Genomic DNA, 16389 nt, shown 5'->3' on the forward strand with positions numbered 1-16389 from the left:
GACATTAGTTCATATTTAATATTATTTAACGCTAGGCCTATTTAGTATTTATTTCAAATAAAAAAATCAAATTAATTGATCTAATCCTAACCAAATGCCAAAATTATTGGAAAAAATAATGCTAGTGGCTCTTTAAAAACTGGGAAATGTTGAAAATTGCAACTTTTGGCTCTTCCGTCTCAAAAGGTTGCTGACCCCTGTTCTAGTACAAGATCTAGATTCTAGATCTAGATCTAGATCTAGGTTCTAGATCTAGAAATCTAGATCTAGATTTCTCCTTTTAGATCTACTCATTACTGACTACTAGTACTACTACTACTACTACTGACTGATGAGCACTCTAGAGTGGCCTAGACTCAAGAGTAGGAATCTAGATCTAGAATCTAGATCTAAAATCTAGTCATTTTCTAGTGACGTCTGAACTCTGAAGGATACAATTAGTACAAGGATAGGTCTAAGTCTACTCATACTGATATTAATAAGAGTAGGCCCTATGGGTATAATTTTAAAATACACAATGGAGAGACCAACTTACCAAAACAAATCATCGTAGAATCTATTTGTATTTGGTACAGTTACACAGGACACAGTAAATAAACTGTGTGTGTCCAACAGTGTGTTGTAGTTATTATAAAAAACATTTCCGGAGTTTCTAAAAATAAACATCTTTCCATTGGTCGATGGGGGAAAAACATGTCAAAATGAAATCGAAATAATAAAATAAAATATATCTAGATCTAGTTGTGGAACTAGATCTAGATCTACATTCTACTAAAATTTAAAAAGTCGTTTTTAAAATAAAAAAAATTAAATATACTATCTTGTTGCTTTTAAAATTCACTACAATGGTAAATTAAGTATTTATTTTATTTTACACTAAATTTAATGCCACCATCTCAAAGTTGAGAAATTTTTTAAGGGGATTCCCCTATTTTGTACGAAGCTTGTCTGTATTATTATTATGGCCAATTTATAATTTAATCTTCTATATATATAATTCTCTTCTTCGAGCCGTTAGAAAACAAGCTGCAAACGCTCTCCCTACCTCCCCACCCCTACATGGTTTTAGTGAGCTGTGTTCACTCTAAATGTTTACAAGCAGAGCCAACGATTTTAAACGTAGGGGGGGGGAGGAGGGGGGGAGGGAAGGGGGGGTTATGGTCCTTAACGAGCTACTTATAGTGTTTTAAAGAAATATTTTCAGTGTCAGCGTTGGTACTGTCGAATTCACAAATTATGAATTATTGAAAATTAGAAACAACTAAATAGCGGCGTATGTTATGCCGCGGGCCGGCTCGTATTCTCTAATTCAAATATTAAGCCGTGTGAATAAAGCATGTGTGATATATATTGTTGCTTTTAAAAAAAAAATAAAGTGGGTAGGCCTACAAATTCTTAATTATTTGTATTATCTTCGAAATATCGTCGAATATTGTAAGTTCAGTGCTATAAAAATATAATCCATCTTAGGTAGGTGTTTTAGTGTTTTTAAATTATGGTCTCACGTGTGATTTTTTTGGGGGCGACCAGAAAGGTGCGCAACGGAAAAAACGCAACGGGAAAACAGCGCAAAAAATGCGCAAACAGCAAAATGCGGACACATAAATAAGCGCAAACAGAAATTTGCGCACACAGAAAAATGCGCAAACAGAAAATTGCGCACACAGAAAAATGCGCCCCGGGCGCCGACCCTAAGGTAGTGGGGAATGAGGGCGACAAACGGTGCAGAAAAAAATAAAGCTCATTTTGAGCTGCATGTTACTGAATTACTTTACATAGTTCAAAGTTCAAATAATAGACTGCTATTCGCTTGGCTTTAGGGACTTGATTAACTGATTTCTAAATTAAACACTAACATTGACAGTGACTGGTAAAAAGACCCCCGACTTTTCCAACGGTGGAGAGCAAAAATTGTTAGCCTACATGTATAATAGACTAACATATTTTTTTTTAAATATATGATATCACCCCTATCTCGGATAGTGTCACCCTTGTGCATATAATGAGATGTCGGTTATACAGACTAACTACAATATGTTATTTAACTAACTGAAAAAAAAACAAGTCTTTCTCGTTAACATTGGCCATAGTTTGCTTTGATGCGTGTCAATCGGTCCGCAACCCTACCCCCATTATCACACACATACACACACACACACCTTTGACTTTACTAGATAGGACACAGCGGCACATCCAATTGTCATGTAGGTGTGGGGGCGTCTTCTCCGTGACATTTTTTTCTCTTTCTCCGTGGGTTCCAATCCAACGCCTGCCTAGTTCTGTCTTTTTGAGAATATTCCGCATACCATCCTCACTTCCTTTCTACTAATAAATTGTCTTTTAATTGTTTTAAATAAATCTTGTGCGGGTTATATAGGTAGAAAACTAATCTACATAATAATATACCCGAGCAGACGAATGAATTAGTTATCTCAAAATAACATTTGTATAGATTGGGCCTACTTAAAAATAAGTATGTCCTGTCCATCTCGCCTTTACATTCGTATGTCTTCATTCTATTGAACAACAAAATCAAGATGGATGTCATCTAAGTTCCCTAACGTAAATAGCGTGTGTGGGGGGGGGGGGGTGGTGTCTCGGGTGCCGACCCTATAAGGGCGCCGATAGAAGTATATATAAAAAAGAATTATTAAAAAACGCATTTTAAGTTGAGCTGTATTATTGAATTGCAAACTGATTTTTTAAAAATGTCTTCATCAATTGTGAATGGCAAAATAAATATAGTTAAATTAAGGACCACTGACCGGTAATAAGCGCTTTCCAGCTTTTAATTTCCAAAATTTGGCTGTTTTACCAAAATGGTAAAAACCAAGAATAATGTAACAATAATTTCAATTTATAACCTCCCATAGCTATAGGCCTTTACACAATACAAACATATGTTAACAATTTTATAGCAGTAAACAATATATGTGTATATTATTAATGCGTAGTATATGATGGACATTTAATTTGGCAAAATTTAGGCTACTGATCTAATCGACAAGAAAGCTACTAGGCCTAGATCTATATAACCTAATCAAAACTGGTCTTCTATTATAAAATTATGTATTATTTGCAAATAAACATTATTTGCATGACTATAAATGAAAATCCTGTTACATTCCTTTTATATTCTGAAAGATGCTTAAAAATAAAATAAATTTCGGCAAAACGTCCACGTTGGTATTTTGCTAATTTACAGTGTTTAAAAATGGTTTCTTTTTTATGTGCTGAAGGATTAATTATAAAACTCGGACAGGCACTAAAGATAAAGATCGCTTCCAGAGTTTCTTCCAGGCATCTCTTCGAAAAGAAATGTATATAATTTATAGAAAGTCTACCCCCCCCCCGAAAATTTCAAGTGCCCCCCCCCCCCCCCCCCCGCAGAAAAAAGTCTGGAAGAAACACTGATCGCTTCTGATCAAAAGGTGAGGCAGGATCGGTATATAAACATATATATATATATATATATATATATATATATATATATATATATATATATATATATATGTGTGTGTGTGTGTGCGGCGTCAAAACAGCCAATGACAAAACGGCCCCGTCAAAGCGACCCCGACAAATCGGCCCCGTCAAATCAACCCCGCCATATCGACCCCGACAAAAGGGTCAGCGACATATGGACCCCGTCATATAGTCTCCCGACAAATAGGCTCCAGTCATTTATTAGGCTCCCGACATATAGGCTCCTGTCATTTAGTTTCTCGACAAAACGGCCCCCGTCATTACGACTCCCAGCAAATAGGCTCCCGCCATTTAGTTTCGACACAAAGCGGCCCCCGTCATTACGACTCCCGACAAATAGGCTCCCGTCATTTTGGCTCACGACTAAAGGACCACTGACAATACGGTTTCTGTAGAGACTAAGTCTCCCGGCAAAACGGTCTCCCAGTGGGACCCCTTCATCAATATTCTTTAGAGTTAGCTTATTCAACACCTAAGTAATACAACGTATGCATCTCTTGTTCGCCAGGCCTTATTTTTATAATAATTTATCTATTATAAGAAATACTCTTTGCCTTCCATAAATATGTCGGTTATAGGCTGTTCCAACTCAGTGTGTGTGGAGAAGGGTCGACGATGGACATTCCTACCTGCAGTATGTTGGTAGGTTATCAAAACAAAATGCCGTTATCCTATAAACATCATGTATATCATACATTGACACTTGTGTGTTCGTTTTTAAGCAACGGATCTTTACTGTTGTAAATTAAACATTATCAAAACTTTAGAATTGGTGGAATTTAGCTGTTAAGGGCTCAATTTGTTTGTGCATTGATGTTGGTTCATGAAAAAAAAAATTCATTCAGGCAATTAAAAGAGGTTATAGTGGTAGTGTAGGTAGGACAAAATGGTTACTTTTATGCCAATAGTGGTCATGCCATTCATATGTCTGGAGCCAATATGTCGGGAGCCCAATTGCCGGGAGCCAATATGTCGGGAGCCCATTTGTCGTGAGCCCATTTGTCGAGAGCACATTTGTCGGGGAGCCCTTATGTCGGGAGCCATTATTTCGGGAGCCGCTTTGTCGGGAGCCAATATGTCCTGAGCCTATCTGTTGGGAGCCAATATGTCGGGAGTCCATTTGTCGGGAGCCGATATGTCGCGAGTCAATATGACGGGAGCCCATTTGACGGGGTTATTTTGACTGGGTCGTTTTGTCGGGGGTCGATTTGACGGGGTCATATTAACGGGGCCGATTTGACAGGGCACCACACACACATATATATATATATATATATATATATATATATATATATATATATATATATATATATATATATATATATATATATATAATGGGGGTTCCTTGTTTATCGCATATTCATATAGACAGTTTTTAGATCGTAAATAGAGTATGATACATAACCATGTGGACCTCTAACACATTTGGGTTTGTTTTTTTTTGAACCGAAACCACATTATGTTAAAACTGTAAACTGTGATTTTGATATGATCATATTATGCAAAAAACTTTTTAAAGCGTTTACTAGATGGATGCATAAAAATCAGTTTTACAAAAGAAAGCATAGTTTTTTTTAAATCTTGAGGCTTACGTATTTTGTAGCCTACTTTACTAACTTTAGACTGTAGATTTATTTAGTTAGCCTAAATTAATATGATTTAACCAGAGGCACAGTTTTGAGGAATGTGCTACCTTAAACTTTTACACGGCATTAAACATAATTTTATACGAGCATCAATACAAAAATATTGACCAATCTATACTAATTTCATTGACATACTCCGACAACCTCACGATTTTTCTTCTAGGCTACTTTGATGTTTTTGGTGGAAGTCGGTATTTAAGGAATAGCGTCCATTTCTTCCTTTTCGGTGTTTAGAGTTTTCTTTTTCATATAAACACGTGCAATTCTGGCACAACACTAAACCTACCGAAGAGAGAATTTCAGCTGTGACCATTTATTAGTTTGAAAATGTCACCTCCAGGTAAAAATTAACATCAGAATGTGTATAGTATTAAATATTTTTAAAAATTGTACTAGAATTATTGCAATATTGAATATGTAGTCTAATTTTAATCTAGCATTGCTGCAAGTCCAATGCCCCGGCCCCGAGAACAACAAGCGTGCTGAGGAGACTGCTTCGTCTCTAAAGCGCTTGTAGCTGCTAGTTTATGTGTAGCATATTGTGAATGATAGCTTTGAATTGTTTGAACTCTATCAATTCATATTAATAAAGATGTAGAATCTAGATCAAGATATGCCATGCAATGAGATTCTAGATTTGGGGGAATTTTTAAACTAGTGTCCCATCATAGAATCTTCTCAAAAAAGGGGTGTAAGGTTGCTGGTAGGGTTGCCAGGTGTCCAGTTTTGAATTGGACAGTCCAGTATTTGAGCAGACTGTCCAGGATAAATTAAATATAAATACTCAAATACTGGACAAGTATTAGGGTAAAGGAGGGCGTTAAGAGCCACACTTTTTAGCACCTGTACATTTTTAAAGATTTCTACTAATCTAGGTTGTAGCATTCAAAATTGATTTTTGAGTATTTAATCTTAAAATCATATGAGTTAGTTACAGGAAGGATTAAGAATTCCATTGGTACCAAATTTATATTTCTATCTTCAACAGGAGAGGAGAAATAATTTTTTTTCTGTTTAAAATGTGTGGTCTTATATAATCTCTGTAAAAAATGAAACTAGTGGGAAACAAAAATGAAAATTTTATAAAATATGTTACTTTAAATGGGTTTAATTGAACATTTATTGTCATACCCCCAAAATCAGCATTTGGGGTGAAAGGAGCCGGGCAATGGGGCAATAAGTATTATCTACTAGTTTAGACTAACTCCGCAATAAAAATAATTAATTTCTAACCCCAAAATAGTTAACTGATACTAGCTATCACTAGGCCCCAATGGGCCCAGTCTACAATTGATACAATTGCAGGTGTACATAGGGCCTAAGACATAAAGTCTAGTAGTTTACAGTAGGCACATTAGTATGCCTAGTGTGTAACTAGTATACTAGTGTGTAGCTGTCCAGAGTTAACATTCTTGTATGTAAAAAGGGGTGGTACTAACTAATCTGCCTTAATGCTTTCCCCTGATAAGCCATGTGTGCTATACATTGCATAACATGACATGGAGGTGAGAAAGGTTGAGGGGAGAGCAGTTGTACTGGTTTCCCCTTTGTTCTCCTTGCTGGACCCTGAGGGCCATAAATTACATAAGAAGATGCTATCTCTGGTTGGCTGAGATCTAAGAACTAAGTCCATGCTACCTACAAAGAGATAAGTTTTATTGTGGGTTAGATACAGGTGGGGGCTGGGTATCATGGGGGTGAGAAATTGTGAGGGGAGAGCAGTGGTACTGGTTTCCCCTTTGTTCTGCTTGCTGGACCCTGAGGGCCATAAATTACATAAGGAGATGCTATCTCTGGTTGGCTGGGATCTAAGAACTTAGTCCATGTTACCTACAAAGAGATGAAGTTTTATGGTGGGTTAGATACAGGTGGGGTCTGGCTTTCATGGAGGTGAGAATATGTGAGGGGAGAGCAGTGGTACTGATTCCTCTTTGGTCCCCACCCTGCTAGACCATGAAGGTCATATATTACATAACATGCCACCCCAGATTGTCTGAGATCTGTAACTGTAATCCATGTTACCTACAAAGAGATGAAGTTTTATAGTGGGCCAGAAACTGGTGGGGGCTTGGTATCATGGGGGTAAGAAATTGTAAGGGGGGAGCAGTGGTATTAATGTGTCTGTTTACTTCCCTGCTAGACCATGAGGGTCATAAATTACATAACATACCACCCCAGATTGGCTGAGACCTAAGAGCATTTATTCCTGTTACCTACAAAGAAATTAGAAGTTTTATGGTTGGTTAGAAACAGGTGGGGGCTGAGTCGGCCTTATTGCCCCTTAGGGGTAATAAGTACGTGAACCGTTTTAAAAATTACCTTGCTAACATCAGATGGCTGAATTTTTACTTTTTAGCAGGTTATAATTGTATTTCTATCATTTAGACACAAGTCTGTTTAACAATTAATACATTTTGTGTTAACTATTCCTATACCAGTGTCATATTCAGTGGTCTAATAAATGAGAAACTTGCACTTAGGGTTTCAAGAGCCACATAACAGTATCTGTTATAACTTTTCTAAACAGGCAAGCTAGTGGACAAAATTAATGTATTCATGTAGATTTAGTTATTATCTAACAAATAAAACCATTATGGTAATGATCAGTCAAGTTTTACTCTGATAATGATAAAAACTTTATAGCATGGTAAAATGGGACAAATGTCGGCCATTTTGTTTTGGCACCAATAATCACTGTGCAAAAAAAATTCACCAAAATAAAACTATTCTAGCCATAGCTATAAAAATAGTGTTAAAATGTACAACAACCAATGCTCTAATACAAGAACAAAGAATGGGCTTGAAAAACTCATTTGGTTTATTACAAAGTAAAGTTTCCCAAGTTATGTCTATTTGGAAAAAAAGTTCACAAAATGGTTTTATGGAGATGAGAAATTTTAGGGAAAGAGCAGTGGGATTAAATCCTGTCTCATCCTCTCCCTATTGGACCAAGTGGGTCATAAATTACATAAAATGAATCCTCTGCTTCTCTGTTATCAAAGAACAGCAGTGGTTGTTACCTCAGAAGTAGATTAGCAGTGTTATTGGGGGTTTTGTGGGGGTGGGGTGTTGATTGGGGCTTAATACCACACTGCTCTTAACGCCCTCCTTTACCCTATACTTTGTCCAGTATTTATATTTCTTCTTCTGCTTTGCGGCATACCTGAGAAGGGAAGGATGGAAAGATGTCCAGTATTTTCGGAAAAGGTATCTGGCAACCCTAGTTAGTTGCTGGTAGTTAACTAAATTTAAAATTAACACATGGCTGTCTGTCAATGCTAACCCTGTCCCTAACCCAAGCCATAGTCTGGTAAAAACACGATATAGCGTCAGAAATTATCTGGTAATGTTTGTTGAGTTTCGGTAACATTTGTTACTGTAAACCATAGTTTATTTGACCGTTGAAATAAAAATAGAGTCAAGTGCATTTCATGGTTTAACCTAATTTAATGTTTAGGGCTAATTGACAAAATATTAGCAACAATTAGAGAAGTTTACTTAAGCCCGGACACTACTTCGGTTAGGACACTTCGTTGGTTTTTGGCTCATAGAAACTTTAATAAGCATGTCTCATGCGAAACCACGGCTTCTGCACGTAAACTGTTCATTTATGAACACTTCCGTGTCAAGTACTTCTGTTTTCTCTCTCAAGAGTTATTTTTAGAAATTTTTTAACGTTGCATGGTCTGCACATTTCTATTTTTACACCAGCCGGATGAAGTAACCTAGGGTTGGTTGAGGGGCAAAACTTGAACCAATCAATGCTTAGCTAAAAGGTTACACTATAAATAGCTTCTATGTATGTATGGAACATCGTAAATGTCAAGGTTAATGGGTTTTTTTTGTGCTTGAACAATAAAAAAGGGTGTTTGCTAACTTTTTTGGTCTTACATTGGAGCGGACAGCAACACAAAAATTTTATTAAATAAGAATTTAGAGCGTAAAAGGTAGGCCGGTTCGTTGCTTAGATGGCTGGATTGACCTCTGACCCTGAAACGTCATGCATCGTTTTCTGACTGTTTTTATGTTTATTTTAGGGGTCCTATCCACGACAAATGAAAAAACTGTTAATCTCGCAAATTCTTATCATTATTTTAACACAAGATGCTATTAAAATGGATAATAGGCCTTAGAATGCCAGAAAAAAATCGCGAGAATTGTGGTTGTAAATAATGAGAGGATTTCTAGTGGAGCACTCTCCGTATAAACTGAACCGCGGCCAAAATAGACCGTATAACGGGGGAAACGGCCAGTATAACAGTAGATTAATATATGATTGAGATATTTACCATGTATATTTACAGTATTATTGATTCTCTTTATAAAAAATCCAATTACCCCGTAAGTAACCATGCGACAATTTCTCTCTGCTATTTTTAGTAACGTTGCGTCATTGTTACGTTAGTTGCCAGACAGAAACAAATAGTTTTTTTTTTTGCGGAATGAACAGTTAAGTCTAGTATTTTAATTATAATTCAATTGTAGCATATGCGGAAAAAGTAAAATTATGGACATTATTATTGTATTAGTAATTTTATTTGTATATTGATTTTTTTCTTCTCTGTGGGCAGACAGTAGCTGCATTGAATTTAATTCGTGACCGGTAGTTAACCTCGTCAACGCTGCATGGCCTATTTGTTTATATAATTAGTGATGCTCGTTCAGTGGCCTTTTTCAGAGCTAGGCCTAATTACTGGCGATTTTTAGACTTAATTGATCGGCCGTTAGCCTTTTTCATTGCTGCGTATTTTAAAAAATGCTCGTTCAGCAGCCTTTTTTTTTGGCGCTAAATAATCTGTTTACAGGCATTTTAAGCATTTATTTATTTTTTTAAGCTAGACGTAGATCTAGTTAAAAAAAATTTTTTTTTATATACAGCTGGCTGTCTAGCATGCCTGATATGTGAACTTAAAAAAAATGACAGAACTTTTTAAAAAAAAATGACGGGAAGTAGGTCTGTTTTTCAATTTGCTTGAAGAAGTGGGGGGGGGGAGAGAAGTGAAGACACCCACCATCTCATGTACGCGTGTTTGTTCTATGACGTGTACTATAGGCCTGCTGAACTCACGGTGACCCCGCGACCGTGGTGGGATTTTTCATCCACAGAATAGTAAACGTAAGCAAGCAATTAGGCGAGTGATCTAGTTTTATTATCAACTAGTTGCTTTTTGTTATTTTCCGGTGAGTAAATTACCTAAGCTGACGCAATTACCATGGGGGGAATTAAAAGCTCGTGTACACAAGTCCACGACGTCATGTTACGCCGGTCGAGGGGCAAGAACGCAATATTGTCTGTCATTTTCCATTCTACGACAATTTTCAAATTCTCTCTTTTCTCGTCAACCGAGTAAGCTAGATATTTAAATGTGGTGTCAAATGTTCTCTTAAGGGGTAAAGAAGTTAATGGTGCATTTGAAATAGCAAATTATTTTATTTTATAAAATCCATAATTCAACCTAGTAAAAGGGGCTGGTTATTGAAGGGAAAGGGTTAAATTATGTGACATGGCTGGCTTAGCAGCGAACTGCGTGAGCCACAATGGCTGAATGGGAAGAACTTTGGGAGTGTGGGAAGGTTTTATACTATTAAAATTACCTGACAATCTATAACACAATATACATGCATATAATATATGTTTTTATTCATTACATTGACTTTAAATTATTCAAAATGAACAAAATGTGCTATGTTTAATGACGGGTAAAGGTGTCTGAACACATGTAAAATTTTGGGAACAGGGCAAAAAATGTTCGCGCACATGTAAGGCCGCCAAAGTCACTATAACAAGAATAGCTAAAGTTCTATGTGTATGAATACAAAATGACACACACATTATTAAAGTAGAATGGTTGCGGAGTGATAGACTTTTTTTCGTTTTCTATGTTAAGTGGTTATTGAATGAGACTGCATGGAAGTTGGAAGTTCCGATTTTTTTCGCTATGTGTGTCCGCAAACCGTAAATTACTCCAGTAACTCTAAATATTATTAATAAAGTCGAGTGTAGTAGCCTAATTAATGTTTTTTTAAGAAACAGAAAAAAACTAGCAGAAGATCTGCGACAACTAGATCTAGCTCTAGTTCTGTTAGTAAAATAAGACTATTAGATTTACAAAAGTCAAAAGTAGAAAGAAGTAGAACAATGTTTAGTAGCAGCAATAATTAGCACATACACTTAAAATAATTAGAAATACAAAATAATTAGCAAAACAATAGGCCTATTTAAAATGCAACTAAAATCAATCCTTGCATATTTTTAAACATTAGGCCTATGTATTAAAAATAATATAGCGGCAAATAAATGATTGTTTACAGTATTTCCGTTGGTAACCGACGCTATGTCATGATTTTACCCATGGTCCTACCATGTGCCTAACTTAGTCAAGATTACAATACTACTAACAACCCAACACATTTGTGTCAAAATAATGAGTCATTTTTATTTTTTCAGGATTTACACCAAGAGGTCGCGGCCGAGGAGGCTTTGGGGATAGAGGAGGATTTGGAGACCGAGGTGGAAGAGGGGGTGGCCGTGGAGGTTTTGGGGGCCGCGGCGGAGGCCGTGGCGGGTTTGGTGACAGGGGTGGACGTGGAGGATTTGGAGATAGAGGTCGTGGTGGACGTGGAGGTTTGTACTTTGCTTCTTTTAAACTTGGTCTAATATTTTAAAGCGATAGCTTCTGCCTAATGTATAGTTTTAGTCTTATAGTTGGCTGTTACTGTTGTTTTTTTTTTTTTTTTTAGGTCGAGGTGGTGGTGGACGTGGAGGTAAGTGCTTAAATTTAGTTAATTAATAAAGTAGCTACAAACTAATATGCTTAAATATTTTGTTTAGTTTTGTATTCTTCTTTTATGCTAAAAAGTTTACTTCGTACTGTAAAGGTCGTGGTGGTATGAGAGGAGGCTCAAAAGTAGCTGTGGAACCACACAGGTATGAAGGTAAGTGGTCCTTGCATTTGTCGCTTTGCATTTTTGAATAGATTTTTACCACTTTTGAGAGTTTGATTTTTTTTTTGACATTTCATTCTAAAAATGCTAAGCCTTTGGTTATTTTTATTGCAGGAGTTTTCATTGGCAGAGGTGGCAAGGAAGATGTTCTGCTCACAAAAAACTTTGCAGTTGGTGAATCTGTTTATGGTGAAAAGAGGATATCTGTTGAGGTAAGCTTGTTGTTATTAACTTGTTAGTTCACTGAAGGCTGGCTATTTATAGTTTCTTCATGCAGTTCTATCCTGATCTGTCATGGCTTTTTTTATTCAAGCAAACCTACTAGGTGTTCCTCTAAATTGCAAAATTTTGTGACACATTGTCATTCCATTTAAATCTGTTTGTTCCCTTAACTCATTTGCTACGAATGCGACATACACCCCCGCTACCAATGCTACTTGACACAATCAGCATTACTTCCTTTTATCTATTACAAGATTTTTTTCCCAAACATCCTAAAGTTTCGAGCATTTTTTTGTTATTTTGTACTAAGTTTACTGAGTGACAAATTTTTACACTGTTTTTCCCTTAAACTATTTCTTTGGCATTATCTTAGTTTTCAATTTGTTTTAAAGATAGTTATTTAGATTCTCTATATTTTTAGATATTTAAGCTATAATAATTAGCAATCAGACTTTGCTTGAAAAATGTTAATTTTTAAATTTTAGAAATAATACTACTGAGACCTTCTGCAGCGTACTGGGAATACATAGTTGCATCACTAAATTCGCTCTGTACCATAAATAATGATTAGAGAAACATTATACATAATATATTATCTGCAAAATAATACTCTTTATTTAATAAGTGTATTTTGTGCCTTTAAAAAAAATAAAAACATAGACTTATTTTAAAACAAACTCAAAGAAAAGTAGTTGGAAGTAATCTCCCTTAGCTTAGAGACTGGGGAGAGTTTTGAGATAGGCTTTAGTAGCGATTGCGCAAAATTTTAATAATCAATCTTTTTTTTCTTTTGAGCGTAAGTTTCTGATTAAGTGATTACTTGTTGCTATGAACAAAAATGGAAAAAGCTTTCTGTGACAACCTAATGTATCCTGGGCAGAGTAGGGAAATGTGTGTGCAGTTTTAGAAATGTTCTGATAAATTTTCATATATGAAACTGAAATTAGCATCAAGTTTTTGGGATTTGTAATAATACAGTAAATGAAATATGGAGTAACAATACTAAATGTTCAACCCATTATGTGTACTAGACCCAACTAAAAAATGTAATTAAATAAACCGCGAGTGATCCCCTAAACTTTCTCAAATATTCTTATATTGGGGGGATGGCAACTCTGAATATAGACATGATTTTTAATCCACTTTTAATTACTTAACCTAAACTTTTTAAAATAGAACAGAATTTTATAGAAAAAAGAATTGCGCACGAAGTGAACGCTAAATAATATGTGTATAATAGTGCGGACTATTAGTACTTTATAAATTAACATGCATTCTTTAGAAATTGGAAATAGCGTAAATTAGTACTTCCGGTCAACAGAGATTATTTATTTCATACTCATTCTATGCAAGTTCCTACCTTTGGTTGCTAGAGGCAGGCAATTCTGTTAATCTAGTTAAGTGTATTGTTTAGAAGTTAAATATTTTACACCACTTTTTTCATTAGCATCTAACTTTTTTTGTCACATCAGGAGGGTGAAACAAAGATTGAATACAGAGCTTGGAATCCCTTCAGATCTAAGTTAGCAGCTGCCATTGTCGGAGGTGTGGGAGACATTCACATAAAGCCAGGAGCTAAAGTTTTGTATTTGGGTGCAGCCTCAGGGACCACAGTCAGTCACGTTTCAGATATTGTTGGTGCAGTAAGTATATTTCATCAATCAGATATTGTTTAATGGCTTTGTGGTGGGACTTTCATATGTATAGCCTGTACTTAAGCAGTGGTTTAGAGAATGTGGCCAGTTGAATATTCAATCTGCTGCATACTTTTAAACCAGGGGTAATTTGTGTGCTTCATAGATGTAACTTTACCACTTTTTTTCATGGAAATGCACTTAGTAAAATAGGAAATCTTTCCGCTTATTAGAACTTTTTCCAAGATATCAGTTTTTCCTAAACTACTTGAGTGTGTTTACTCGAATTATCTCCCATGCAAGCAGACAAGCAATAGTCAACACTGCTTTAGGAATTTTTTGCTGGTGCACAGAAGAATGCTATTGATTTTGTCTGTGTTAAATTGCAGAGAGTATATGTGCTAGGATTTAAAACTTATTTATTGAATGCGTGATTGCATATGGTTCACTTCTTAGGCTGTTTTTAGTCCTATGTGTGGCTCATTTTTTTAACAAGCTGGCATTTTAAATACAGATGCTGTTTACCTGACATGAGTGTTCATGTTTTTTCTTGTTGACAAGATTTTTCTTTTTTTTTTTTGCTATCAGGAAGGTTTGGTTTACGCTGTTGAGTTCTCACATAGGAGTGGTAGAGATCTGTTAAATGTTGCCAAAAAGAGGACAAATATTATTCCAATTATTGAAGATGCCAGACACCCACACAAGTACAGAATGTTAGTTGGTGAGTACAGATTTCCTTAACGTTTGCATTTTGCTTTAGAAGCAGCCTGAAGTAAAACAAAATAATCTTAATTTTAATAATTTTAATAAAAAATCTTTATCTTATTTGTAACTGAAAAAATCTGTGATTTCAAAGGACTTAATGAATTTTAAAATGTAAAAAATTGATTTGTTTTCAGGTATGGTAGATGTTATATTTGCTGATGTTGCCCAGCCAGATCAAGCAAGAATTGTTGCTGTAAACGCCCACAGTTTTCTTAAAAATGGTGGTCACATTGTTATTTCCATAAAAGTGAGTTTAATTTTCATATATTTTTTAAACAGTTCATTAACCTTGCTTTTTGTTGATGAGATGGTTGGGGGGGGGGGGGGGGGGGGGGATATGATTATCTTTTGAAAAAGATATTCAGTGGGTATTTTGCTTATTTATTGGCTGTTTATTTTTTAAATCACATTGATTGGTATGAATGGAAGCATTGATCTGTCAACTTTTGCCAGGCAAACTGCATTGATTCAACAGCTGAGCCAGCAGCCGTCTTTGCTGGGGAGGTAGAAAAACTGAAGCAGGAGAAGATTAAACCCATTGAACAGTTGACACTAGAGCCATATGAGAGGGATCACGCTGTTGTTGTTGGCAGATACAGGTCAGTGCTGGTTTATTCTGATAACTTCAGTTGACTGAGGGGGAAACTATTGATGATTGGTTTTTTATTTTTTTAAAGTAACTTAGTTTTGCAGTTTTATTTCAACATTATTTGTAAAATATTTCGTACTGGCGAATGAAAAGTTATTGCAAATTATATAGTTTGTTATTTTACCACCATTTCACTGTTTTGAAAAAGAATTGTACCAAGTCTTTACCTGGTGTGTCCTGTGTGATGTCTTACTGTATTTATCTTTTATTCACAGACCCCCACCTAAGAAATAAAGCCCAGCACAAAGACATACACCATTATTTTATCGCCAGCTGTGCTAACTACCACCAGTTCTGTTGTTCAGAGAGAAATAGAAAGTTGTTTATTCTTGAAGGATGTTATCCAAGTGCCTCTTAGCTTGAGGACTGACAGACTCGCCAGTATGAAAAACTAACTCACATAAACCCAAGTTGTTTCAAGCACTAGATTTAGTTTTCATGAATAAATGATCTGGTCTGTTTTACATTCTAATGTTTTCAAGGACTGTGTAATTGAAGATTAATTAATGGAATCCTAATCTTTTGTTTCATGTCTGAGAAACTAAAATTTTTACTTACACTGCTGTAAATTCACAATTTTTTAAAACTTATTTCGTAGTTTAATTTTAACATTTGAATGGCCATTTTATTGTAAAGACTGTTTACTTTTAGAAGAATTGATTGTCAGTAAGCAGCTGGGGTTGTTAGCATTTATACATTCTGTACATGTTATTTGGACATGTATGTTGGACTTCTTGTATATATCATTGCATCTTTTTATGTCTGAATACAGAACAGATGATTAAAATATGTTTTAGACATGTTCTCTGGATTTACCTTATTTTTTGGTAGATTGGCCTCTTTAGATTTATTTTCAAGTCATAACAAATGCTCTTCTATTTGAAAAGTAATGACTTGGCTTAAATGGTTGATTTGAGAAGGGATAAAACAATCATTTTAGTAGTACTTATCAATAATTTGTTGGCTGATTCAAGAGTGAATATCTTTAAAAACCAAATGGAGTCGACTTAAAGATATACTGTTAGGATGTTGTACTGGAGGTGTC

The 16389-nt window shown here is 35.5% G+C and overlaps 2 protein-coding genes across 3 annotated transcripts in view; one reads left to right on the top strand and one right to left on the bottom strand.

The window, feature by feature from the left end:
• LOC131931315 (uncharacterized) overlaps positions 1-623 on the bottom strand; it is a 47321-nt gene extending 46698 nt beyond the window's left edge. The window contains exon 1 of the mRNA XM_059288064.1: positions 536-623. The gene's annotated coding sequence lies outside the window, so the exon portion shown is untranslated. The remainder of the gene's footprint in view (positions 1-535) is intronic.
• Positions 624-5356: 4733 nt separating this feature from the next.
• On the top strand, positions 5357-16148 carry LOC131931318 (rRNA 2'-O-methyltransferase fibrillarin). 2 transcript variants are annotated; one of them, XM_059288070.1, is made up of 10 exons: positions 5357-5469; positions 11578-11754; positions 11871-11894; positions 12009-12065; positions 12189-12286; positions 13769-13939; positions 14519-14651; positions 14830-14942; positions 15149-15294; positions 15560-16148. In XM_059288070.1, the coding sequence occupies exons 1-10, from the start codon at positions 5457-5459 to the stop codon at positions 15576-15578; spliced, it is 951 nt and encodes a 316-aa protein (XP_059144053.1). In that variant the 5' UTR covers positions 5357-5456; the 3' UTR covers positions 15579-16148. The 2 variants fall into 2 exon arrangements, with proteins under 2 accessions (XP_059144053.1, XP_059144054.1); XM_059288071.1 differs by lacking the exon at positions 11871-11894.
• Positions 16149-16389: the final 241 nt, after the last annotated feature.

The sequence above is a fragment of the Physella acuta genome, unplaced genomic scaffold (assembly GCF_028476545.2).
Source record: "Physella acuta isolate Inbredline_101_S28 unplaced genomic scaffold, ASM2847654v3 ptg001943l, whole genome shotgun sequence".
NCBI lineage: Eukaryota > Metazoa > Mollusca > Gastropoda > Physidae > Physella > Physella acuta.

Coding starts and splice junctions, on each gene's coding strand:
- LOC131931318 (XM_059288070.1), top strand. Junction 12,066..12,188: donor GGAACCACACAGGTATGAAG/GTAAGTGGTCCT, acceptor TTTTTATTGCAG/GAGTTTTCATTGGCAGAGGT. Junction 14,652..14,829: donor CAAGTACAGAATGTTAGTTG/GTGAGTACAGAT, acceptor ATTTGTTTTCAG/GTATGGTAGATGTTATATTT.